At 42.5% G+C, this 27,969-nt stretch overlaps 1 protein-coding gene across 6 annotated transcripts in view; it reads left to right on the forward strand.

Moving 5' to 3' along the window:
• The window catches only part of LOC118357993 (semaphorin-6A), an 88,112-nt gene that overhangs the window by 12,572 nt on the left and 47,571 nt on the right, over positions 1 to 27,969 (forward strand). For all 6 annotated transcript variants that reach the window (XM_035735322.2, XM_035735321.2, XM_035735325.2 and 3 more), the window contains exons 2-3: positions 21,156 to 21,299; positions 21,736 to 21,853. In XM_035735322.2, coding sequence (XP_035591215.1) covers positions 21,200 to 21,299; positions 21,736 to 21,853 — 218 coding nt within the window. In that variant the 5' untranslated portion in view covers positions 21,156 to 21,199. The remainder of the gene's footprint in view (positions 1 to 21,155; positions 21,300 to 21,735; positions 21,854 to 27,969) is intronic.

Genomic DNA, 27,969 nt, shown 5'->3' on the forward strand with positions numbered 1-27,969 from the left:
TTGTTTTTAATACTACCTAACGTACACGGTAGCCTACTCTGCTGACACTGACAAACAGATCAATAAAAACGATGTTGTGCATATAATTGGTCTTCGAAAAGGGCACACCAAAAATAAAATACGACGTCTATCTAACCCGGAGGAGGAAATTATTATCCAAAAACAAACAAAAGTGACACTGACCCAATAATAAAGTCTGCATATGCGCACTCATCGGAATATGGCCAAAGTTCTCAGCTGGAAATCAAATCATGCTTTCTGATGTAGTGGCCTATTTTGAATAATTGTATTTATTTATGTATATACGGGAGTAAGCTAATTAGGATATCTCATTTAGGCAATTTAGTTCAAATTACTTTAGGGAAAGCTTAGCTTCCCCTAGCCTTATGGACACGCCACCTCCCCCTTTTAATGTGGCTTAAACACAACCAGTCATGATGTTTTCATCTGATTGTCAAACAATCACTTAACAAAGGCGCTCCTGTAGGCTACCCGTCCACTCACAAAATCATTTCAGCATCCAAACCACAACAGTGCACTGTGCACCCGCATTTTGATTAAAGGAAAGAGACATCTGTTAACAAACACCAACGTGTATTGTAATTACATTATGTGATTGTCATTAGGCTTAGACTTGTAGCCTGAGTTGATGCATGCACTGTTGTCCATTCGTCTTGTCATCTCCTCCTTGTCCGTGAGCATCTCGGCCACTCATCTCTGCCTTGACAAAATGTAAGTGTTTTTCTCAAACCACAATGCAATTTTGAGAGTATACATTTACCACTCGGTTTCCAGTCAATTCGCATATGTTTTATATGGCTGACATAGAAAAATATTAAATAATGGTCTAATAGCCTATAGTTTATTGGGAGTGTTGTATTAATTATGATAGGCTCACGTTTACTGGCACACCCCCACTATTTATTTTGCCGGGACGCCGTACCGGACCGTACCACCTTACTTTCACCCCTGCCCTTAACTTCACACAGCCCTGTCAACTTTTCACTCAAGAACTCGCTAATCTCCACATGAGAAGATCATGTTGAATTAGGCACTCTGAATCTGCATAACTCCTCTGGCTTATATTGTTGCAAAATTCAGGTCGGTATTTCTCTGGCGTGTTGACTAAAAGAAGGATAAAATTCTCACTGACTGACCAGTGGTGCATTAAATAGCCTGTCTGAGCACGGTTGATTATGAATAACAAAACTGTATGTGTGTCACTCACCATGAAGATAATTATTTTTCACCAAGTGTTTTTGCATCTCTGAGATTTAAAAGGGAGAGGAGAACGTTTTTGTAATGACTTTTGCCAATGTTTATTTTCCTCAGAGTGGTGCTACACACAGGTCTAGAGTGTGGTATAGTTTGGGATGATGTTACTGGTGTGAGTTAGTACCAGCGACAGTTCCACAGTGGGAAGCCAGCTCTGGTGGGGAGACCTCATGTCCAGATTTGGCCTACATTCCAGACACTCAGTGGTCCGTCTGAATTCTATGGCCTGAGGTGAAAGAACCGGGGGAAGGAATCGAGGTTAGTCCTGGGGTCAGTTTGTATGTGGCTGTGGGTGTGTATGCATATGCCTGTGTAGAAGTAATTTATTCAAGATAGATGTACCAAAAATGAAAGGATAAGCCTGTGGTGCTGTCGGTATTGCTGTAGTGGATATCCAGGGTGTATTGAAGCAATTCTCTGAAGTATGATGGAGAGCAGATTTTGGATGTTGTAGGAGGACTGTTTGGAAAATCTACAAATTAAGTTGCTGGATTGTAATTAAAGGATGTCTAAAATGTACAATACTATTAGGATGGATGTGGCACCACAGCAAATATGGTTGTAGGTTGAATTCAGAGTAATGACTACTAAGACCTTCTCTTTCTCTGAAAAGGTTTGAAGTCAAATGGCCATAAAAGCTGTCAACACATTTGATTCTATGGCTTGTCCATCTTGTCCATCTGCAGGTTACGTCACCAGCATGCTGCCTTGTTTATTTAGATCATGGATGTTAAGCACTGTTGTTGTTAGCGTCACTTGGTGATTGATGGGGGGAAAATCCACCTCAACTGACCTGGAAAGCCAGCATGCACTGCTGTTTACCTTGTGAGACATACCGAGACAAACAAGGTATTGAATTTCATAACAACGTGAAACTGTGGTATCCAGACGTACAGTATACTGATTTCAAAAACTAGAAGAATTACACTGCACTGTTAACAGTTAAGGCTTCATAGGCATAACTGAGGTTATATGCATGGACTGTTTGGAGGTCCCTATATTCATTGGTCATGTCCCCCTCCATAGTGGTTGGCTAATTGGTCGTCCCGGCTAGCTACTTTTTGTCCTGGGCTCTCAAAAAGGCGTGTGGATGGAGTTATAGAAGACACACATGGGGGAAGAGGGAAGCAGAGTTCCTATACAAGGCTGTGCTGGGAAGAGCTGAGCCGAAGGGGGTCTCACCGGTTTGGGGGAACAGATCCTGCCAGTTGTTGGCCTCCACAAGTTAGCCTTGACCCACATAGCCACCCATGTGTGAGACGTTTCTTTATAGAGCTCCTCTCACTTGAAACATTGAAATATGGGTGTTCCTGAATCTCCCTGCTTGTTTTCTCCACTGGGACCGAGAGGAGGCCCCATGTGGGCTGACATTGTTCCCCCCGACCCAAGGACAATAAGCCAGTTGGCTCTGCCAAGCAGAAGAGTGCTTCATTCTGGGAGAGAGTATTGATTGTTCTATAGGCTGAATGTCTTCAGGGAGAGGTCGTTATTGCTCCTGAATCATGGAATCATAGACGTTAGTGGGTCTTTAACATACTCCGTTGTTTACACTGGTAGAAGAATTCTATGTTTTTTTGAGGATAATGTATTCTGTGTAATTAGCACCTGGCCTCTAAAAGCACATTCAGAGACATTACACTGGCTGTGTAAGGGCTGCAAAGCTATGTCATTCAAGAAGGGATATGCTGAATGAGAAAATGGCTAATTTCTCTACTGTTGATTTTATTGTCTCTTAGGCTTTTTACCCATTTAGGAGTCAGTACTTTATTTGTGTGAAGAAGCCAATGACCTAATCTTGATACTTTATCTTAAAGGCATAAAGACTATGAGTCAGTGAATTGTGAGCGATGACTAGGTCATGGATCATTATAACTTAGCCCCTTTCCATTTGGCCATGATTATAATTGAAGTAAGTCAAGTGATTGTGATGATAACTTAGGCAACATATAACCCCTCACCCGTTTTTACCACCAACAAACCACACACACACACACACACACACACACACACACACACACACACACACACACACACACACACACACACACACACACACACACACACACACACACACACACACACACACACACACACACACACACACACACACATGCAGAGGGTTGGGTAGGTTACTTTCGGAATGTAATCAGTTACAGTTAGTAGTGAAATGACTTTCCCCTTAAGATGCATTAGGAGAAGACAAAAACTGTATATTACCAATTGAACAACATCTATTGAAGGATAAATCAATGTTAGAGTTTACATAGCTGGCCATAAATGGATGTTGTATTTGACTTTATGGGTTATGTGGGATTCTTCTGACCCATTGCTTTCTACCTCAATACAGAATATAATAATAATAGTCTATATCTTTACATTAAAAACCAGTCTGTCAGATTTCCAGTGATATAGAAATATAAATTAGCCAAATTGTTTTACCTGAGCATAACCCAAAAACGAAGGATTTATTAGCCTACTCTGTTTATGATTTTGTTTTCATGGAGGACTGATTGCTTCGTGTTGAAAAATAAATTCTGCTCTCATGGAATGGCATACTTTGAGCACTATGGGGAAAGTGCTATTTAGATGTGAAAAATGAATGCCGTATGATCCATTTGCTATAGGCCTATTGTTTATGTATTTATTGGTGACACTTTGAAATCTCGACAATTTGCAGCCGTTTAAGTCTGTCAAAAGTGTGTGAGTTTGCGCATGTGTCCATTAGGCCTATGGATAAAAAATAAAAAATCATCACAAATTAGAATGAGCAATAAAAACCCCACTCAGGGGTCTTCTTAAATTAAACTTGTTTTTGACAGTATGGAGCACAATACCACAGAGTTTAGAAGGGAGGAACTGTTGCAAGAGCGAATTTTTCGCTTACTGCCGCCGGTCGCAAAAACAGTGATTGAAAGGCAGCTTTAACTTCCCCAATTCAACCATTATTGGGTTAAAATACACTTATACATTAATGAACAGCCATCCACAACAACCACAAATAGCTAAATGAGAGAGCAGTAGTGTGATTCACATCATTGGGCTCAATAATAAGTGATATCCGTATGGCCAGTAGGCCACACCACTGGTGTCATCCTAACCTCCAAGCGTTTATTCAAATTGGATGTATAATCTTTGTATGTCGACAGCAGTCGCACCATTGGGAGACATAGCTTGCTTGGACTGTAGCCTACAAAAGCCTATTCTTGCTCTTTTCCCGTGATCCATCAAAACACATTTGGTGTGTCATCATAGTAATCTCTGATTGTGGTCAGACTGCAGATTCTTGTCAGCTGCCATGTTTTTGAGGTGACTGTGAAGATCCAACCATTTTCAACAGAGAGTAGACAGTGGTAGGGTACTACTCTTACAGCATAGAAGCTTAGAAGGTCCTTCAAAAGCTTTTTGCTTTGAAGAATTATGTTCCTCACATTGGTTTTCCGTTTTTTTTAAATAGGGGGGTATAAAAACAGGCTTGCAGCTAACACTTTTTTTTATTTATCTAGGATGATGGGGCTCTAGTTTTCTTTTCCCAAAACACACTCATATATAGCACACATATTCAAACACACGCAAGTTTGTACACACGTGAGCTTGCACACACACACACACACACGCACACACGCACACGAACACGCACACACACACACACACACACACACACACACACACACACACACACACACACACACACACACACACACACACACACACACACACACACACACACACACACACACACACACACACACACACACACACACACACACACACACACACACACACACACACACACACACACACACACTAGCATGGAATCAAAAGCTTAGAATTAAGCTGTGTGTATGCTGCTTCCCCTTCACTGAAGCCCATTTTGGGGGAGGAAACCACATGAAACAGCCGGAGCCCTCCCACTCCCACTCAGCAGCCATTAAAAGATTAGACAACTTTACTGGATCTTATAATCAGTGATGAAATGCCCAACAAAATGCATTTTGATATCTCAACAAGAAGCCAGAGCCATATGCAGGTCATTACAGACTCTCAAAGCCAGCTGTTGTTTCTAGACCTGACTGAAACTCAAGCATAAATTTAAAGTAATTACCATGTCAGAGATCAAAACTGGTCTGACAGCACTTTTTCAATTACTCAGAAAGGTTGTTAAAATGCAAATTCAACTAAATGGCTAAACCCCCTGAGAGGGATATAGTTTCTAACATTTCCTTATCTCGTCTTTAAGGGTGAGGGCTGCAGACTAGAGAAATTGACTGTACTCTTCCTCTTTACCCTGTATGAAAGCTGGCTGAGCTTCAGAATCTTGTAATTACAAGGCTGGTACTGGAAATATCCTTCCCCACACAATTTAGTGAAGATTCCAGAGTCTGCCCTTTTTGTGGAGAAAGAGTCATCTGAGATGTATTATAAAATTATATAATGTTATTCTTAAAGATGAATGCTGTATTCTTATAATTTACCTCTTTATGGATAACCAGCACAGCTCTCTCTGTTTATTTAAAAGTTTGTTTTGAATGTTCTAGTATTTGATTTATATTGATTATGTCTTGTAATGTCTATGAATTATGCACCTTTCTCTATGTCTCTTGGCAAATTGATATTACGTAATGATGTTATTTTGCCTTGAGCACTTACTCAGACATGCTATACAAGTTAGTCAGTGCTATTTCTCCAGCCTTAACACCCAGGTGTTTGACTCCACAACAAGATGCCCTCAGATATTGCCACCACAGTGGCACCGCAGTGACAGTGACATCATCACTAGTGGACAGATCCTGGAAAGGTTCACTGGCAGGGCTAATCAGGGCTACTGTATATCCTGGCAGGAGAAAGCCAACTTGGAATCAAGCAGGGAGACGGGGGAGGTGGGAGAGGGAGGAACGCAACGCTGACTGGAGCAGGGAATGCTCTGAGGTCTTGCCATAGGGGCCAATCCCGTGGGGCCCACCCTGAATCCAATGGCAGCTATCCTCACCACTCTGGGGGGGAATGCCAGATAGTTGGGTCCTGGAGACTCCACAAGCCTTGCACAATGAATGGCTGTATATTAGCTCTTCCTTCTCTCCCTCTGTCTCACCAGTCACCACAGCCTCGAAGGGCATGACGGGGGTAGTATAACTCTCAGGGAGTTCTTGTGTCGTGTGGAAGAGTGTAGCAGGATGTAAGGAATCTGTCCCCTCAATAGGGAGTTTAGAAGGGTTTTATTTACAGTTTAGAAAGTAAAGGTTTGGTTAACACTTTCTATGAGCCTCCTGTGTATAATGCATTATGAATACGTTTATATTGTCTTCTATCACAGACACCATCCTCCTTTAATCTGAGTGAATGACAGCATATGCACAACGCTGCATGTCCTTGTGTTAATTGAACTCAGACTTTGCTGGCATTTATTTGCACTTCCAAGCTTCCATGTTTCAGTGTCTCTCCTTTGTGTTACGTTAAGTAAACATGAGTGTATATCCCATGTGTCCTGTCCCCCTTCTTCTCTCGTTCATTCATGCCATTGGAGCAGTATAATGAGTTGTAATCAGCAGCAGCCCTGCTGGCCGTATTTCATTACACTTTTGGCATGGTTGTGCGGGCGTTTTTATTGCAGCGCCGAGCTGCTCTCAATGAGCTTATGGCAGACCTTGATTAGATGGAGAGCTTGCCGAGCAGCGATGGACGTCACCTTTTTTTAAATAGTTAATCTGTTCCTAAAAGGACAATGACTCCTTTAACCCCCCTCCTCACCGCCCCCATCTTCCCCTGGCCTGGAGTAGCTCATGGCTAAGGCACGCCGTGGATTAAACTCTGTTATCCACTCCCCTTCTGCCTCATATCACACATAGGGAATACTGTTGCCATTTCTTTTGACAGAGCCATCTTATAGGGCCAAAAGCAATAACCATATGTTCCAAAGCAGTCCAAGACAGGAGTACTTCTCCCCCATAGTTACTTTCTCTGAGCCACCACACGATGCAATTAGAATGCACAATGTTCCCCGGGACGATTTTACAGCGGCATCATTTCAGAAGCCTGTAGGAATTAAATGTTTAAGATCACTGCCCTGAATGAATTCGTATATAAAACAGACAAATATCAACTAGAGAGTAGCAGAGTGTTAGTTCTAAATGGAAAATGTTAATTCATTCAGGCATTATGGAGGTGGCTTAATCTAGTACAGTTGAATAGAGAGGAGCTACTTTGATTTGTAGTGCTGGGGGGAGGGGGGTCTGTTCCCACCAGATAGAGCCGTATCTTGCAGCCTCTAGAGTAAAGCTTTCACTAATCCCCTCAATGAGCCACTCCAAGGAGGATTCACCTGAAATTCTCGATACTGAAATGTGGCCCTGCATTGTTTAACAATTTCATGCAGTAATATTGATTTTTTTCCCCCCCAATTTCTCAATTTCTCCCTTATTTTTATTTGTCAGGCCCACTTTCTTTCAACAGTACTTTCTTGAATAGATTCTTTGTACTTACTCACAGAAAGAGAATGGCTCATTGTTGTATACTGTCCTACAGTGAATAAAATGGCCTTAACGCAGTCATAATATTTGCATAGTACAGGAATAATGTGTTTCTACAACTGACACCTTTTAATAAAATAAGTCATGTTGACGTATGTACCACTATGCAAATACCACACTATTATTGCTGTGTATTCAAAGCCCCAGGAAAGAATATGTAGCCTGGTAACTTCAGAAGAGTACTCTAAGCCAGCGTGAGTAAAGGACTTGGACAAGGTATTAGGCCTAAGAAATGTCTGGCAGGGTGGCTGCTTGTCCATTGTTTCCCCCCAAATTCGCATGTCTCCAGTATTAAATGCACAAACAGTTAAATGTGTTAAGGCAGAGGATGAGGAGGCTTATCTTCTTAAGTCTTAGGGCCTGACACTGCCAGTAAAGCAGACACAGATTTCATTGTTACTGCTAGCAGACAGTAATTGCTATCTGCCCTCCTGGATGCAAGGCTTGTCTTTGGATTAAGCATGTTGGTGGTATGGTGGGGGCGGTTGTTGCACAGGCTGGTTATTACCTCATTGGGGGGAAAGAAAGAATGGCGTCTCTCCAAGGACCGTATATGGCAGGAGATAGCAACGGATAGCAGAGGATAGCAGGGTAGAGCCGCAGAGGCACAGTTGCTGTTGCCAATAGTTGAGTGGATATTTTGAAACTAATCTGTCTCAAAGAGATAGTCGCTGTGTGTCTTCAATTCCATTAAGTTGATTTACATTATTTACCTTAGGCTTAGGCGGTACACTCTTGGAAAATTAGGTGATATCTAGAACCTTAAATAGTACTTCGGCTGACACTATAGAGGAACCCGTTGCAGAACCCTTTTTGTTTGCAGGTAGATCTGTTTTAGGGTCCATGTGGAACCCTTTTCACAGAGGGTTCTACATGGAACTGAAAAGGGTTCTTTAGGGACAGCCAAAGAACCCTTTCGGAACCCTTTTTTCTAAGAGTTGATATTGTATATTGGGGTATTTTGAAGTACAGATGGTTTGATTTCCAATACCGTCCCAACAAATAAAATAAATACATGATACTTTTTTTTTATTATAAAAAAATGTATTGAACCAGTCACAGGGCATGTTTGTTTACGAAGAGCAAATGGCGAAATGATGATCCACTGTTGAGAACCACAAGATTGGTGATGAAGTTACACTTCAAATTCACTACTAATGTTTGCCAGCTAAATATTGTATAACTATAAATGAGCTATCTAAGATGTGCCAAATACATTTTCTCCAGCTCAGGGCTCCAGCTACAGTATGCATTTGGTTTGCTAACTTGCTAGCTATAACGTTAGGTAGCTAGTTTGCAATATCAAGCTTCTTGATTACAGCAGAGACAAGTGTGAGTAGCCTTTTGAGATATAACTTAATGCGCTGGGTTGTCTGTTCTTGCATTTAGTTTATGTTCACTTGCGCTTGTTAGCATTTAGCTAGCGAGACAGACAGACAGACAGACAGACAGACAGACAGACAGACAGACAGACAGACAGACAGACAGACAGACAGACAGACAGACAGACAGACAGATGGAAACTATTCTGTCAGAGTGCCTTAGACAAAATAGCCTTAGTTGGTGCAGTTCACTGAGATTGTGCTCATCCTTGTGGATATTGTGTCTGCATGAACAAACCCAGGCCAGTGTGTTTATCTCAAGGCCCAGACAGGGAAGCCAGCATCCAGCCAGCGATGATGAATCACATTGACAGAGGGAATCAGGATTAAATGTTAATGGAAGTCTACTTGTGAATGTAGCTCCCTATGGAATAAGATGAGGATGTATTCCACGGGGAAAACAATTTATGCAGAAATTGGAATTAATATTGTATTTGTTGGCTGTCGGTTCATGGCAGGGATTTATATTGGTTCATTATATGCGAGCTGTGAAGTTTATTTTGTATATATGTTGTCAAGAAACAGCTATATGTTAACCCTTACACAAAAATATGTGATATTTACAGCATTATTGACATGATACTGTACACAGCATTTCCACATCTTTCTTACAAATGAGCTGAATGTTGGTGTGATGACCAACACATGCCTCATCTCATTCATGCACCGTTGTGAACTGATACTGTGTTCCTGACATCTATTGAGGTAGTTTAAACCACTGAGCTTTCCCCTATGTAGTGTACCTAAATGATTGATCAAACTCTTGAGAAAAGCGCTCGGCCACAGTGTCTATCTTCTAAATAAATACTTTTTACATATTCGTCTGGTATACATAAGGGGATACTTTTTAAAGTTTCTCTCCCTCTTTTTCTCTCTGCGATATCAAAGTGCAGTTTACAGAAGTTGGTTTAAGCTGCTCCTTGCCTGGTGTTTATTTGCTGGCAGGCTGGGTTTCTGGCTGAAAGGAGCGGTAAATCCTGGCATTAGGCAAACATCACAGAGTGAGGCTGACAGGTTCAGTCTCCTCCGCGTCTCCAGACTTAGGGCTGGGAGCTGCAGGTAGAACGCTGACACTGATACTCCCCACATGCAGGAACGGTCTCTTTATCCAAGAAGGATCTCCGTCCTTCATCTTCACTCACTTAGACTGGTGTGAACCCACAGCACAGAACTTCTCTCTCTCTCGCTCTTTCTCTCTCTCTCGCTTCACTTTTATCTTCCATACAGTCTGGTCAGACAGGAACTCGTAAACGGGATGTCTTTAGATCTAACGCGAGAAGGAGGTAATGGAGAAGGTTAAAAGGTCAGTATGAAAGCAACAGGAAGTTGTTGAATTTGGAGGTGGAGCTTGTAGGTTTACAGGTTTACAAGGAGGATACCAACAGCTAAAATACGTTTTTTTGGGGGGGGGTAATAATAGTTTTTTTCAATGAAAGTATCTGTGAATAGTGACGTTGTTCCTGTTAAATGATACCACGATCATTTTTGTTATGGTGTCATGAGGATGTCATTGCCAATTATGCATAGTGATTGTAAACTACAATCAATTGTTTTTCTGTCAGTTTACCGATTTTCCCCTGCATATTATGCCTTTACTGTTCCAGTTATGTACATGTTACTGCCTGCCTTGGGTGTTCCTTGAAAGCAAGGCTAAGGCAACACACCCTCCTCAGGCCCTTTAGGGAAATGTATGGCCATGATCTATTGCCCCGGTGACTGAATTAATGAAAGATTTCCATAAGAAAAATTTAATGACACGGCCGATATAAGAAGTTATCAATCAAAAATGTCCTGTGACACAGCAAGGAAAATTACTTATTGAAGAACCGTCAATCGTGCTTAGGTAACACCTGTGATGGGAGGGAGATAAAGTGTATCAGTTCATCCCACCGGGCCATCCGTGTGATTGAGATGCTGCAAGGGAAGCTTGTATACCCTGCAGTATTCACTGGTTCCAACTAGTAGGGGGCTCTTACTCTGGTGGGTTGCTGCTGTTTATTTTATGTGATAAAACTGTTCACATCACAAAATTCAAATTCTGGCCAGGGTCCATGGTCCGAGATGGGTTGCTGTAGTGTAACTTCAGGCAACAGCATGCATTATTAGTGTCACACACTGTTACATTTAGAATTAGCTGGTGCCGTTAGTAGTGGGATAAGCAGCCAAGCATGCAATTAGGCCATGTGCCCGTGGACTTGCACTTGCATTACATCAGTTTGTCTACAATCCTGTAGAATATCTGAAGGATGTTCTTGTTTTTCTCCTCTGACTTTTGTAGTGTAACACACAGTACATGTACGTTGGTGAAACTTCACAATCGGTTGCTATTTGTGGACTTTTCACTCACTTAGAGGAAGCATACACCAGCATCAGTAATCTGCTTATTTCCCAAGAAAATACATGCCAAGCTGCTCCCAGTTCCTGTATTTGCCCCAACAACATGATGCAGGGTATATTATCGTATTGGGAATGACTGAAATCATACAGCTTAAACAAGTGTTTGACTGTAACAATGAAATGGTCTTAACCAATATGAACCAATAATTTTAGCCCCATATACGTAAGCTTAAATGGTTTCACAGTATTGCTAATGGCTAATGGTACAGTACAATTGCATCTGCAAATGTTGACATTCAGTGAGCTCTGTGCCCTGATTGGCTTGGCTTGGGCCTAATCAGTAAAGGTTTAGTTCAGTAGTAGAGACACTGGTCTCTAAAGCACAATATCCAATTAGGTGGAGCAAGGCTAAGTCACAGAGCAGGTGAGGGGGTTTGTCTCGTCAGTGCTCTCTCCCCTCCCACCTTAGCAGTCTCTTCACGTCCAGACGTACTACTACAATAGGCTAGGCTGCACCATTCCCACGGTACACTCTTAGAAAATAAGGTGCTATGTAGAACCTAAAAAGGTTATTTGGCTGTCCCCATAGGAAAACCCTTTGAAGAATCCTTATTGGTTCCAGGTAGAACCCTTTTGGGTTCCATGTAGACCCCGTTCTACATGGAGCCCAAAAGGGTTCTACCTGAAACAGAAAATAGTTAAATTAAATTAAATAGTTATTTGGTTCAATAATCTTGAACCAAAAAGGCTTCTCCTATGGGGACAGCCAAAGAAACCTTTTGTAAACCTTTTTTTCTCTTCTCAAATTCCATTAGGTTCTGTTGTCTTCATTGCAAAGATTGGATGTCCAGTTGTCCAGAGTGACTTCTAGCTGCCACGCTATCTCATTTCCCCTGGCCTGCCTATTAGCTTGAGGAGATTAGCATCGTACTTGTTCAGATCAGATTGCTCTGCTAGAGCAGCCAGCCATTTGCCAAGTCTGTGGGAGTGCTCATGTAGAAAGGGAATAATCCAGGGTTGAGAATCCTACACAAAAGTCAATATCACACCCATTATAACCACGAGGGAGTGGGCAAAATGTGTGGTCCCCGGTCTTCACACACACAGATGGATGCAACAACTGCTCGTTCGCACATCCCTCTTGAATACTGTGACAACCTGTTTGTTAGCAAGACAAGTGAATGGAACCATGTGAGAAACATGGCATTGAGCTTGTGGAAGTGTAGTTGTGCAGATGTGTTTGTAAACATGGACACATGGTTGCTTGAATCACTCTGATGAGGTTTCTCTCCCCTTGCAGGAGTGTTGTAAATGTTGATGGAGCTGTTTTCAGGCTGGAAACGTTGCATACCACACCAGTATATTTCCTCTCTAACTCTATTACTTCGTGGTCAAGGGCTGAGGATGGGTGGCATAACATCACACCTTTCCACTCCACAAATCCCTCATGCATTTATACCAGTCAAATTGATAAATGTGATCTCGCAACTGTATTGATGTGAAGACTTTTCTCATTTAGGCTTTTGCCTCTGAGGGGAAAAGGCCTGTGAATATATAATTCCCACTGAAAATGAATGTCATTGTTTTATTGTTTTCTCATTTATCTACTGTGAGAGCTCCCTCCAGAACTGACCCATCCCTCAGACTCTTCTCCGTACTCAAACTCATTTTGGGATTCATACCTCGTAGAGTCGACACTTTCAGTGAGACCCACAGCAGTGCTTATTTATTTTGCACTAAACCACACAGCATGTCTCAGTTACTCGATTGATTCCTTGTGCATGTTTACTCGCATAAAGCAGCCGTTCATGTGTTGTGGGGTTTCATTCGTTACACAAATTCTGTTGCAAAACGTTTTGGAACGGAAACCGTACTCCAAACGGAAAATGTTTTGCAACGAAAACAAGAGTTTCTATTGGACATATATTCAGGAAAGGTCCGTCCCCGTTATTTTTTCATCTGTTTTCTTCTGAATGATTCTTAAACGGTAAACGATTCATGTTGCATTACGTAATGAATACACCCCTGCTTGATATTGTGAGGTGATGTCGTAGCCCTAGTTTGTTTCCGGCCCCTTTGTATTTTTGGGGGACATAGATTTGAGTGTGATGTGAAAAAATCTACTATCAGTGCTCAGGTTTAGTCACAGGCACACACAACAGTTAGCATCAAATGGTTTGCCAGCAAATTGGAATTATTCAACGTGACAATTCAGATCCCTATCACATTTACACAGTGTGCTAGGCTGTCGTGGTGTCATCTTTTTAGGTCATTTGACATTTAGCTTTTGTGAATATTTTTGCCATTGTGCCGTGGCTCAGTAAGAGGCTATATTTTCACCCTGCCCTTCTGAGTGGTGCAAACAGAATATCAGAGAGGGCTGATGATCTTGGTTGTGCCGCCACATTTAGCTCACTCTCCAGATCCAGGTCCTTAAAAAGGAATGGAATGGAAATACAGGGGTTAACAGCATGATTACACGATTGGCATACATCAGAGAAGAAGACGGAGCTCTATCAGAGGAGGTAGATAATTGGATCAAAAGGGAAAAGTCGTCTGGTACCAAGCCACCTTATCTGTAATCATTTTCCCTTCTGCCCGCCGTCTCAGTATCAACCCGCTCCAGATTGATTAAGTTGTGTGGCTTGTATCATCTTGCGTGATTGGCAGCACTGGGAAAGGTTCTGATATTTAAATGTGTAACCTCATTCTTTTTGGGGCCAATCTTTAAAGCACCAGCCTTCATAATTGATTTTCCAGGCAGAGTGAAGACGCATCTTGCACCGCGGACCGCTTTTTTCCGCTCCGCATCGGGAGATGAAGAGAGCAGGAGACATGAGAGAGAGTGGGTTATATGACACATGGTATTTAATACTGTTTGCTGTGCAGTGCAGTGCTGAAGCTCCCTGGACTGTAGCTGACCCTGTGTTGTCAGTGACCGTCTTGGTTATGTTTACTTTGGCGACGCTCCTGTGGAAAACGCCACGCCTGCCCTGTTCGGTTCAGTTCAGTTCAAGACATCCACCTCAGGATGTGTTGAAAGGCCTCCGTGGTACAGTACTGTCAGATCAGGGAAAAAAAATCATTGTTTCAGTTTGCTAGAAATTCTCCTCATCTGTAATGTGCAGATCAGTGCTATTGGACTTGAAAGAGAGCCTACAAAGTGTTTACTCAGCCAAGGATCGCCTAATTGTTGTTTTCGATCATCTTTAGAATTCATTTACCCTTGTTGGACAACAGTGAGCAGCAGTGCCAGACATTATAATGTGTTTTGATCAAGAGGTATACTGTACACTACAAACCAGGCTAATGAGAGACGGAATGAATTGTGCAAGAGGAAATGGCTGCAGTTTTACGGGCTCCTAACCAATTGTGCTATTTTGTGTGGTTTTTTTGTTGCGTTGTTTGTAACTTATTTTGTAAATAATGTTTCTGCCACCGTCTCTTAGCTTCTGGATATCAGAACAGCGATTAATCACCTCAAACTGGATGAAAATTGTTTCCTTAACGAGGCGGACGTGAAGGATTTACTCCTGATACCGGATCAGACCCAAATCCCTGTCATTCACATGAAGAGAAGCTGCCGATTCTTCAGATTTTTCCGCTTCTGGTTTTTCCATGCATTGGCAAGGCAGAACAGCTGCCTCCGGTAAGACAAGGGTTGGCGATCTGTGTCTATTTGTCAATAATAGCTGGTGCGCAAAATAAAATATTAAGGAAGTCTCAAGGTTTTGCTCACCTTAGGTAGAGTAACTCATGATGAGCTGTAGACCACACTATTTTTTCATACTATTTTTTCATCTATATTTTTCATAGCTGTCTATTTACCACCACAAACCGATGCAGGCACTAAGACCGTACTCAACCAGCTGTATAAAGCCATAAACAAACAATGAAATGCTCATCCAGAGGTGGCGCTCCTAGTGGCCGGGAATTTTAATGCAGGGAAACTTAAATATGTTTTACCTCATTTCTACCAGCTTGTTTCATGTGCAACAAGAGGAAAAAAACTCTGGACCACCTTTACTCCACACACAGAGACGCGTACAAAGCTCTCCCTCGCCCTCCATTTGGCAAATCTGACCATAATTCTATCCTCCTGATTCCTGGTTACAAGCAAAAACTAAAGGAGGAAGTACCAGTGACTCGCTCAATACGGAAGTGGTCAGATGATGCAGATTCTAAGCTGCAGGACTGTTTTGCTAGCACAGACAGGAATATGTTCCTGGACTCATTCGATGGCATTGAGGAGTATAACACATCAGTCACCGGCTTCAAGAAAGACGAAATTTGGCTTGCCACCTAAAGCACACACAAACTTTAAGAGATGCACAATTGAGAGCATCCTGTCGGGCTGTATCACCGCTTGGTATGGCAACTGCACCACCCTACAACCGTAGGGCTCTCCAGAGGGTGGGTCTGCACAACGTATCACCGGGTGCAAACTATCTGCCCTCCAGGTCACCTACAGCACCCAATGACACAGGAAGGCTAAACAGATCATCTAGGACAACAACCACCCGAGCTACTGCCTGTTCACACCGCTACCATCCAGAAGGCGAGGTCAGTACAGGTGCATCAAAGCTGGGACTGAGAGACTAAAAAATGGCTTATATCTCAAGGCTATCGGACTGTTAAACAGCCATCACTAACACAGAGAGACTGCTGCCTTCATACAGACTTGAAATTATTGGCCATTAACAAATGGATCACTAGTCACTTTATTAATGCCACTGTAATAATGATGTTTACATATTTTGCATTACTCATCCCATATGTATATACTGTATTTTATACCATCTATTGCATTTTGCCTATGCCGCTCGGTCATTGCTCATCCATATACTGTATTTATATGTAAATATTCTTATTCCATCCCTTTACTTAGATTTGTGTGTATTAGGTAGTTGTTGTGGAATTGTTAGATTACTTATTGATATTGCTCCACTGTCTGAACTACAAGCACAAGCATTTTGCTACACTCGCAATAACATCTGCTAACCATGTGTATGTAACCAAGAAAATGTGATTTGTTTTAAGTGCATCGATGACATTGTCTCCCAGTGACCGTACGTACATACCCCAACCAGAAACCATGGATTACAGGCAACATCTGCACTGAGCTAAAGGGTAGAGCTGAAGCCTATAAGAAATCCTACTATGCCCTCAGACTAACCATCAAACAGGCAAAACGTAAATACAGGACTAAGATTGAATCCTACTACATCCGCTTCGACACTCGTCGGATGTGGCAGGGCTCAATGCTGTTCATTGACTACAGCTCAGCGTTCAACACCATAGTGCCCTCAAAGCTCATCACTAAGCTAAGGACCCTGGGACTAAACACCTCCCTCTACAACTGGAGCCTGTACTTCCTGACAAGCAGCCCCAAGGTGGTAAGGGCAGGCAACAATACATCTGCCACGCTTGCGTGGCCAAGCACGACTCCAACACCATCATTAAGTTTTCCGACGGTACAACGGTGGTAGACCTGATCACCAACAACGATGAGACAGCCTATAGGGAGGAGGTGAGAGACCTGGAAGTGTCGTGACAGGACAACCTTTCACTCAACGTGCTATTTAATTTTTTACTTTAGTTCATGTAGTAAATATTTGTCTTAACTCAATACCCCATAATGACAAAGCAAAACCTGGTTTGTATAAATACATTTTTGCAAATGTATTACAAATAAAAATGGAAATATCACATTTACATAGATATTCAGACCCGTTACTCAGTACTTTGAAGCACCTTTGGCAGCGATTACAGCATTGAGTTTTCTTGGGAATGATGCTACAAGCTTGGCATACCTGTACTTGGCAGGTTTCTCCCATTCTTCTCTGCAGATCCTCTCAAGCTCTTTCAAGTTGGATGCCGAGCGTTGCTGCATAGCTATTTTCAGGTGCTGCCACCACCATGTTTCATCGTAGGGATGGTGCCAGGTTTCCTCCAGACGTGATGCTTGTCATTCAGGCCACAGAGTTCAATCTTGGTTTCATTAAACCAGATAATCTTGTTTATTGAGAGTCTTTTGGTACCTTTTGGCAAACTCCAAGTGTACTGTCATGTGTATTTTACTGAGGATCGGCTTCCGTCTGGCCACTACAATAAATACCTGATTGGTGGGAGTGCTGCAGAGAGGAACTCTCTGTCAGAGTGACTATTGGGTTCTTGATCACCTCCCTGAAGGCCCTTCTCCCCCTGATTGCTCAGTTTGGCCAGGTGGCCAGCTCTAGGGAGAGTCTTGGTGGTTCCAAACTTCTTTCATTTAAGAAAATTGGAGGCCACTGTGTTCTTGGGGACCTTCAAAGCTGCAGACATTTTGGTACCCTTCCCCAGATCTGTGCCTCGACACAATCCTGTGTCGGAGCTCTGTGGACAATTCATTCAAACTCATGGCTCGGTTTTTCCTCTGACGTGCACTGTCAACGGTTGGACCTTATATAGACAGGTTTGTGCCTTTCCAAATCATGTCCAATCAATTGAATTTAGCACAGGTGGACTCCAATCAAGTTGTAGAAACATCTCAAAGATGATCAATGGAGAGAGGATGCACTTGAGCTCAATGCCAATTCTCATAGCATAGAGTCTGAATACTTATTTAAATGAGGTATTTCTGTTGTTGTTGTTTTATACATCTGAAAAAATTTCGAAGAACCTTTTTTCGCTTTGTCATTAATGGGGTATTGTGTTTAGATTGCTGTGGAATTGTTTTTATTAATCCATTTCAGAATAAGGCTGTAACGTAAAAAAAAAATGTGGACAAAGTCAAGGGGTCTGAATACTTTTCGAAGGCACTGTAGGGTTACCGTAGGGTGTATAGTAAGGTGTCAAATTATTATTCTGTTTATTATACTCTACTAATCAAGCATGGATTGACTGAATAAGCAGCAGTTTGTGGAAACTGGCTGATCATTAGCTTTTATTGCTTTGGCATCCACCCTGAGGTCTCCCTCCATAGGATATTGGAACACAACACTTTATTTGCCCCATTATCAGATAATAGATGCCATCAGTGGATCCTTCTCACCCTGGGTGGAGCTGTTCAGTCCAGAAGCCTCTCTCTCTCTTCACTACTTTACTCAGTGCTGGGTGTTGTTAGTGTGGTGTGTTCCTGTGTTCACACCACTGTGTACAGTCCATGTCTGGTCTTGCCAGGCTGATGTCAGGGCTATTCCCACCCTGCGAGAGCTGCAGAGGCTGGTGTAAATGACCTAACTGTCAGTCAGTCACCACTGAACTGTTTATCTGTTGGACTCTCATTGGGGCTTCAACCACTACCACTGCTGCACACCTGCAGGTATTTCGTTAAATCCCAGCCTCCTCCTTGCCCATTAGACAACTCGATGGGTAGTGTAGGGTATGCTGAATATGAATGAGTAGGTGTTTAATGGTAGACATGCCACATCTCAGGACTCTGAACAAGATAAACACGCGCAGGAGCTGTATTTTCATGGGGCCCTCTCGTGAACGTTGTAGATGAAATACATGTCTGTTATTGTTCATGGTCACCGCATGTCCCTTGCTAACATGTTGATGCAACAGCAAAGATAATATTGTTAGGCTGGTAATGTATTTATGGAGGAAGTTAAGGGTGTTTGGGACTATGGGCCTAAACCTGGATTGGGTGTGTTTTACTCACAGTGGAGCGGTAGTCATTCCTAGCTATGGCTAGAGCATGGCACAATTTCTTCACTCAGAGAGAACACTCTGCCAGTGTTGGTCTTGATTAGCCCGCCATTATGTTCCACAAAAACAAGAGACACGTTATAATTTAAAGTGTGTGTATAGGGTGTAAGCTTTCAGAATGTCCACATGTATTAGTACTTACAGTAAGAAAAATACCAGACACCTCTGTGCTTTGTTTGTGGTCGTTTTCAGCAGGGATTTTGAGGGATTCTATACTTCAACCCCCCCATTTGGTTCGGAGGCAAAATAATAATTCACTCTGGAAGTTTGCACATGTGTAATCATTCATCTCAGTCAGTAGTCAGAGGCGGAGAGATGTCATCAAAAGAGCATTTGACACCAAGACTGAACGGACTGAAACAATTTAGTTGCCACAGTGACTGCAATTCAGCAAAGACCACATTTCCCTGGGTTTAGTCGTGTGTGTCGGAAGGTAATGAAAGGGCTTTGAAGAGCACTCTGTAGTTAAATAATTTTGTGCTCAATTTAATTTTCGCTATTATATGATGCCCTGTTGGTTGGTTTTGATGTGACGAAGAGATTGGTTGTGAATTGAGCTCCTCTGTCCTGTGACATGATTTATGACGACTAAGATTAACTATCAAACATTCATTTGTCAGAAAGAACTGTCTGCAGTTAGGAGGCACAACAATGCCGCATTGTGCCCTGTAGTGTCTAAATTAGAAATGATAAAGCTGTTTTCTGGAACATCATAATCGATTCAGCTCCCATGTATCATTTCATAGTATATTATTCAGTTAGCAATTCTGTGTTACTTTTCTATGTTTGTTGGCTCTGTCGACTCCATTTGTCATTTACAATAGACAGTTCCAAAGGAACACTGGCACGTCTCCTGCCCCATCCTGCTTATCAATCAATTATTGCTCGACTTCCTGGTCAAGGTTCATGAAACAAAACAGCCCCCATAGTGGTATATGTACAGAATCTCATATTGGTTTGAAAAAGGAAAATGCACAGGGCTAACAGAGATTCCAAGGGCTTATACCCAGGCCTTCTGTCTATTGTTGTGCCAGCATGTCTATAAAGTAGGTGAGGTGAGGGAAAAAATAGCCTTAGCGAGAAGGAAATTCAACAACCAAGGTTGTTCCCTTGGTTTTATTTGTACTCTCCTCGCTGTTAAAGTGAATCTCCCAGTGAATAATGTTTTCACTCTCTTTCTGAATGAGATCCACAGGAGCATGGAGAGACCCCCCCTCCATTCCTCTATCTCTCTCTCTCTCTCTCTCTCTCTCTCTCTCTCTCTCTCTCTCTCTCTCTCTCTCTCTCTCTCTCTCTCTCTCTCTCTCTTTCCCTTTTTTTCTCCTCCAACGAACAATACAGAGCCAGTGAACAAATGTGCTGGGGATAAACAACTGTTATCATACAACCCCCCCCCCCAAAAAAAGCATCTACCATTTGGCTCAGGATAAAAGGTCTCTGAATTAAATGCTTATACTCGATTAGATTAACGCTGCAGTAATTGTCAGGGTTGATTTATTGAGGTAATTTGTTGCCACAACACACAAGAAACATCAGCATAGTCACGGGCTGATGTAAATACAGTTAGCAATCAGGGGCCAACTCTTAGATGCTGATAATTATGTACAAAAAAATGGTGCTGCCCTATTAAGTCTGCCCCGACACCAGGATCCAATCATAGAAGCTCTCCTATTAATTCAGCATATTGGCCAGGATGCAGTCCAGTAGAACTACCACTCCTGATGCTGCTCAGTTAATCACAACAGGTCTACTTCAATAAGACCCAGCCTGCCATCGTTCTATGGAGCATATTACCCTGCTAATCCAATTGTTGTTTGATTACTTGCAATGCAGCTCTCTTGATGTATATATATATATATATATATCTGACAGATTGCATCGGCTATGAAAATCAGATGCTTTAATTGTTTCATAATCTTTTTTCTTCTCTGTCTTCTCTTTGCAGGCTAAAGTAAAGAAGTTATCGAGGAAGGAACCAGCAGTGCTACAATGAGGTCTGAGGCCTTGTTGCTGTATTTCACGCTACTGAAGATTGCAAGGGCTGGCTTCCCAGAAGACTCTGAGCCAATCAGTATTTCACATGGCAACTGTGAGTACCCCGAGCTGTTTCCAACTCCCCCCAAACACCCTGCTATCCCAACCACCACCACCCTCTACCCCCCCCTCCCCTTTCACTCTGAGTGCTTTTGGAAGGTAGAATGTAGTTTGGTGCCCAGGGAATAAAAAAAAATAGGAGTTAAAGCAGAATCTGAAACGGAGCCCACCCTACATCAAAGGATAATCCTGTATTTTCCTGTTGGGGCTTTCATGCAGTGTGTGATAGTGTAAATACCATATGAGGCTAAGATAGGTTTATTGAGCTTTCTCTCTGTTTGGGTAGACTCTATATTCCTCCCAGCCATGCATCCTCCAGCAACCTCCAGCAACCTTTCTTTCTATCAGGAATTTAAAAAACATATTGCCTTGTGTGGGAGGGGCGGGGGGTTGCTTCTGATATTTATTGTTTTTCTTCCCCCTTCTCACAGATACAAAGCAGTATCCGGCTTTCTTTGGACACAAACCAGGAAGAAACAATACACAACGGCACAAACTGGATATCCAGCTCATCATAATAATGAACCGAACGTTGTATATCGCCGCCAGGTCAGTTCCTGCCCTTTTTCTCGCAGGCCACTAGCTCTCATATCGGTTCGAGTTTTTGATATTCCCCACAAAGTCATATCAGATGAGATTACAATGAATTGGGAATATGTGATGCTATTTTAATCCAATAATGTGAGGCCGTTCCTTGTGTAATGTCAGGTAATTTCATTGTACTCTATGTGAATGTTATTTTGATTTCATTATTGAAATGTATTTGGGGGAGGCAGGGTGGAGTAGCATATTAATAATAATTTTGTACATCCCATTTCTGTTTAAGTGGATACGCACACAAAGAAATTCAATTAAAATCAACTAGATTCAAATCCACTGAATACAATTCCATTGATTTCATGTAAATCAATAAATTATTTTTAGAAATGTATATGTCGAAGTGGCTTAAAAAAAGACACTGACTTAGCCAGACTGGTATCTTTCAGCAGACAGAGCTGCACAGTGGATAAACTATATTCTCTTTTAAGTATGATACTGTTTGTGGCTATTTCTCTTTTTATTATTATTGTATCTTATTATTATAGTCCATCAGTCTTGCTGTAAAAGTTATTCCAAGCACCTCAAAGAACTTTCTTGCAACCTTGTGGCCCCACTGAACACTGGCTATAAATAAAGGGTCTAGGGCTGAAACTGAGGTTGTCTGACGGAGATGGCAGAGTCTGCATCAATCGTTTTCTCCATGGGGAAAGGATATTGATTTAATTTCATTGTGTATCATTCTTTTTCTGAAACTCAAATGTACTAATCAAATCAAATCAAGGTTATTTATATAGCCCTTTGTATATCAGCTGATATCTCAAAGTGCTGTACAGAAACCCAGCCTAAAACCCATCAAATCAAATCATCAAATCAAATTTTATTTGTCACATACACATGGTTAGCAGATGTTAATGCGAGTGTAGCGAAATGCTTGTGCTTCTAGTTCCGACAATGCAGTGATAACCAACAAGTAATCTAACTAACAATTCCAAAACTACTGTCTTATACACAGTGTAAGGGGATAAGGAATATGTACATAAGGATATATGAATGAGTGATGGTACAGAGCAGCATACAGTAGATGGTATCGAGTACAGTATATACATATGAGATGAGTGTGTAGACAAAGTAAACAAAGTGGCATAGTTAAAGTGGCTAGTGATACATGTATTACATAAGGATGCAGTCGATGATGTAGAGTACAGTATATACGTATGCATATGAGATGAATAATGTAGGTTAAGTAACATTATATAAGGTAGCATTGTTTAAAGTGGCTAGTGATATATTTACATCATTTCCCATCAATTCCCATTATTAAAGTGGCTGGAGTTGGGTCAGTGTCAATGACAGTGTGTTGGCAGCAGCCACTCAATGTTAGTGGTGGCTGTTTAACAGTCTGGTGGCCTTGAGATAGAAGCTGTTTTTCAGTCTCTCGGTCCCAGCTTTGATGCACCTGTACTGACCTCGCCTTCTGGATGATAGCGGGGTGAACAGGCAGTGGCTCGGGTGGTTGATGTCCTTGATGATCTTTATGGCCTTCCTGTAACATCGGGTGGTGTAGGTGTCCTGGAGGGCAGGTAGTTTGCCCCCGGTGATGCGTTGTGCAGTCCTCACTACCCTCTGGAGAGCCTTACGGTTGAGGGCGGAGCAGTTGCCGTACCAGGCGGTGATACAGCCCGCCAGGATGCTCTCGATTGTGCATCTGTAGAAGTTTGTGAGTGCTTTAGGTGACAAGCCGAATTTCTTCAGCCTCCTGAGGTTGAAGAGGCGCTGCTGCGCCTTCTTCACGACGCTGTCAGTGTGAGTGGACCAATTCAGTTTGTCTGTGATGTGTATGCCGAGGAACTTAAAACTAGCTACCCTCTCCACTACTGTTCCATCGATGTGGATAGGGGGGTGTTCCCTCTGCTGTTTCCTGAAGTCCACAATCATCTCCTTAGTTTTGTTGACGTTGAGTGTGAGGTTATTTTCCTGACACCACACTCCGAGGGCCCTCACCTCCTCCCTGTAGGCCGTCTCGTCATTGTTGGTAATCAAGCCTACCACTGTTGTGTAGTCCGCAAACTTGATGATTGAGTTGGAGGCGTGCGTGGCCACGCAGTCGTGGGTGAACAGGGAGTACAGGAGAGGGCTCAGAACGCACCCTTGTGGGGCCCCGTGTTGAGGATCAGCGGGGAGGAGATGTTGTTGCCTACCCTCACCACCTGGGGGCGGCCCGTCAGGAAGTCCAGTACCCAGTTGCACAGGGCGGGGTCGAGACCCAGGGTCTCGAGCTTGATGATGAGCTTGGAGGGTACTATGGTGTTGAATGCCGAGCTGTAGTCGATGAACAGCATTCTCACATAGGTATTCCTCTTGTCCAGGTGGGTTAGGGCAGTGTGCAGTGTGGTTGAGATTGCATCGTCTGTAGACCTATTTGGGCGGTAAGCAAATTGGAGTGGGTCTAGGGTGTCAGGTAGGGTGGAGGTGATGTGGTCCTTGACTAGTCTCTCAAAGCACTTCATGATGACGGAAGTGAGTGCTACGGGGCGGTAGTCGTTTAGCTCAGTTACCTTAGCTTTCTTGGGAACAGGAACAATGGTGGCCCTCTTGAAGCATGTGGGAACAGCAGACTGGTATAGGGATTGATTGAATATGTCCGTAAACACACCGGCCAGCTGGTCTGCGCATGCTCTGAGGGCGCGGCTGGGGATGCCGTCTGGGCCTGCAGCCTTGCGAGGGTTAACACGTTTAAATGTCTTACTCACCTCGGCTGCAGTGAAGGAGAGACCGCATGTTTTCGTTGCAGGCCGTGTCAGTGGCACTGTATTGTCCTCAAACCCCAAACAGCAAGCAATGCAGGTGTAGAAGCACTAGCTTGCTTGGACATGGAAAAAATATAATAATGGACCTTACATGTTACAATGTGAACAAAGCCACAGCATTCTCCACTGTATTGGAGGATACAGATGATACGGATCTGTGTCTTTATTGGTATTGGCCCAATTACATAGTAGATTGATTGGACGCTTTTGAAAGCAACAATGGGTTGCGTTGTTGATCAGGCTCTGATCAGGCCCTACACCCAAACAAGGGCACTGCGTTCATCCACCTCTGGCCTGCTCGCCTCCCTACCACTGAGGAAGTACAGTTCCCGCTCAGCCCAGTCAAAACTGTTCGCTGCTCTGGCCCCCCAATGGTGGAACAAACTCCCTCACGACGCCAGGACAGCGGAGATACCTGAAACCCCACCTCTTTAAGGAATACCTAGGATAGGATAAAGTAATCCTTCTCACCCCCCCTCCCCTTAAAAGATTTAGATGCACTATTGTAAAGTGGCTGTTCCACTGGATGTCATAAGGTGAATGCACCAATTTGTAAGTCGCTCTGGATAAGAGCGTCTGCTAAATGACTTAAATGTAAAGGTAATGTAAATGTTTTCTGAAAGCGCGGCAAAATAAGTGGCCATTGAAGCCTGGTTTCTAAGTCGCAGACTGTTTAACACATCTGTGGTCATTAAGGAGGTGTTAGGCGCTTTGGAGTCCTAGCCTTTGGTCTGACTGCTGCCTCCCACCTGCTCCATACCAGGCCTGGGAGAAATGAGAAAGGGAGGGTTTTATTAGTGGGGGTGGCTTGAGGACAACAAGGTGTGTCTCTCAGTAGCGTATTTAAAGGAGACATGAATTCCGACGGACACATGGCGAGGGGGGAATGTGACATAGGGATTGTTGGAATTGCTGTCGTTGAGAAGAGTAGATTGATTATAACTGGGAGAAATGTTTGAATCGATAGAATTATGTCACCGATGCAAAGTGGACACCGAGATTTCTGAGCACAAACGGATATTAACAACTAGATGACCAACAGTATAAAGCAAATAGTTGGATGGTCATTGCAAGAACAGAATTCAGAGTAAGTCAACAGGCCAACCGTACAAATCAGTTGACCTAATCAGATCTCAGTTGAGGCCCATAAACTGCCTTTACACAGGCAGACCAATTCGGATTATTTTTCCACTAATTGTGACTCACCACCTTCGGTCTTATGTAGCAAAATTGTTAATGTTTTTTTTGTTTTTTTTACATTGGACAAAGGTAGAGACTCAGAGCTACAAAATGATATATCATACATAGCATTTTTGAAGGGCAAAGGGAAAGCATTTCTACTTTGAAAGTTGATACACTTGTAAACTCACTTTTGAGAAAAGGGCCTTTGAATGTTTTGGTACCTACTAGAGAGCTCTCCTTTGTCTATACCCATTCAGCATTGTCTACACCCATTCAGCATTGTTCACGCGCTCTTAAGCCAGCCCCACCCATCTCTTTAAGGATTCACATGAGGTCATGTGCTAAACAGTGAGTAGTGTAGTAAAGATCAAGATTAAAATTGGCATTAGGCTCCAAAAATGAAAAATGAAAGAAAAATTATTAGATGACGCTTACCCAGACACACTTGTCTAAATTGATGTGAAAGAAATGCTTTAACCACCAGCCGCATCCAGTGGTGAAAAAGTACTAAATTGTCATACTTGAGTAAAAGTATAAAATTTCATATTCCTTATATTAAATCAGATGGCACAATTGTATTTTTATTAAATTTTTTATTGACGGAAAGCCAGGGGTACAATGTCCTTCAGTATCAAAAGTAAAAATATAAACCATTTCAAATTGCTTACATTAAGCAAACCAGACGGCACAACTTTATTATTTTTAGTTGATGGAGAGCCAGGAGCACGCAATTGTGTTTAGTGAGTCTGCCAGATCAGAGGCAGTAGGGATGATCAGGGATGTTCTCTTGATACGTGTGAATTGGACAATTTTCCTGTCAAAATGTTACAAGTACTTTTGGGTGTCAAGTGTATGGAGTAAAACGTGCAGAATGTTCTTTACGAATGTAGTGAAGTAAAAGTTGCCAAAATTATTAATAGTAACGGAATGTACTAATTCAACAAAAAAATACTTAAGTAGTACTTTAAAGTATTTACTTAAGTGCCTTCATACCAGTACATTAGCATACTTTATATACTGTTACACATGCACTTATCACATATTATAAGGCCATGCAAACTGAATTGAAACCTGAGTGAGGTGCACATGTACAGTACATAAACAGGGGCATGCGCCACATATTTATGTGCTGGACACTTGATACGATCACATGATATTGTTGTGGTATGTCACAAAATCATGTTATGACCACACATATCAATATTCATTTTATATATCAATATTTTGCTGTCTGGCTATGTGGATTGTCTCTACAGAAGGTGTAAACGGTACAGTCAAATGGTTACTTGCAAAGTAGCAATATCAGAAATAGATAGTGTCAACACAAATACAATATATAGTTTGTACAAGAACAATATCAATAACGATATCAGTGATAGACGAGGTAGTTATATGCATACAATCAGGGATAAAGTGGCTGAGAAGCAGGATTAACCTAAACAAAATAGTAGCAGCAGTGTATGTGTGGTAGGAGAGTGTTATGTGAATAGAGGCACTGCAGATAGTACCGATGACTGGTCCGTCCAAACCACACATGAAGGGAATCTATATTCGGAGAGCCTGTTTCTGTCCTGTCCTTGACTTTGGTGCAGGGCATGTGATGTCCATAGCCTCTTCGTTGCAAAACTCCCTGATCTTCTCAAAATGATAGTTTGTCTAGCTGTGTCCAGTCCAGGTGGTGATTTTACAGGCAGACCATCTATGAGAGGAAGGATGTCAGCATTGCACAGCAGCTGAAACCTGGTCCCGACAGTCCAAACGCTCCTTGGGGATAACACCAGGCTCCAGAGTCTGTAAAACAGGGAATAACAAAAAAAATCTGAAGATATGCACAACATCAATTCCCCTCCCAAGCTTAGATAAGAATAATCTCATACAATGAAAATGATTTTTTACCTGAAGTACTGGTACTGCTTGATCTGTGGCAGCGGCCTGATGTACGGAGTCAGGTGTTGTTGCCAGCCATAGCTTTCCACCAGCACCGTACCATCCTCCAGTTCAACCAGCTGTGGGATGTTGACCCCTGCCACAGTGCTGTCCTTCACAACACCAGCAATCTCAGACAAAGTGTTCACACTGGTCTTTCTGAAGCGCTGCTTGATGAGGCCGAAGCACCAGTTGGGGGCAAACCACTGC

This window comes from Oncorhynchus keta, chromosome 25 (assembly GCF_023373465.1).
Source record: "Oncorhynchus keta strain PuntledgeMale-10-30-2019 chromosome 25, Oket_V2, whole genome shotgun sequence".
Taxonomy (NCBI): Eukaryota; Metazoa; Chordata; class Actinopteri; order Salmoniformes; family Salmonidae; genus Oncorhynchus; species Oncorhynchus keta.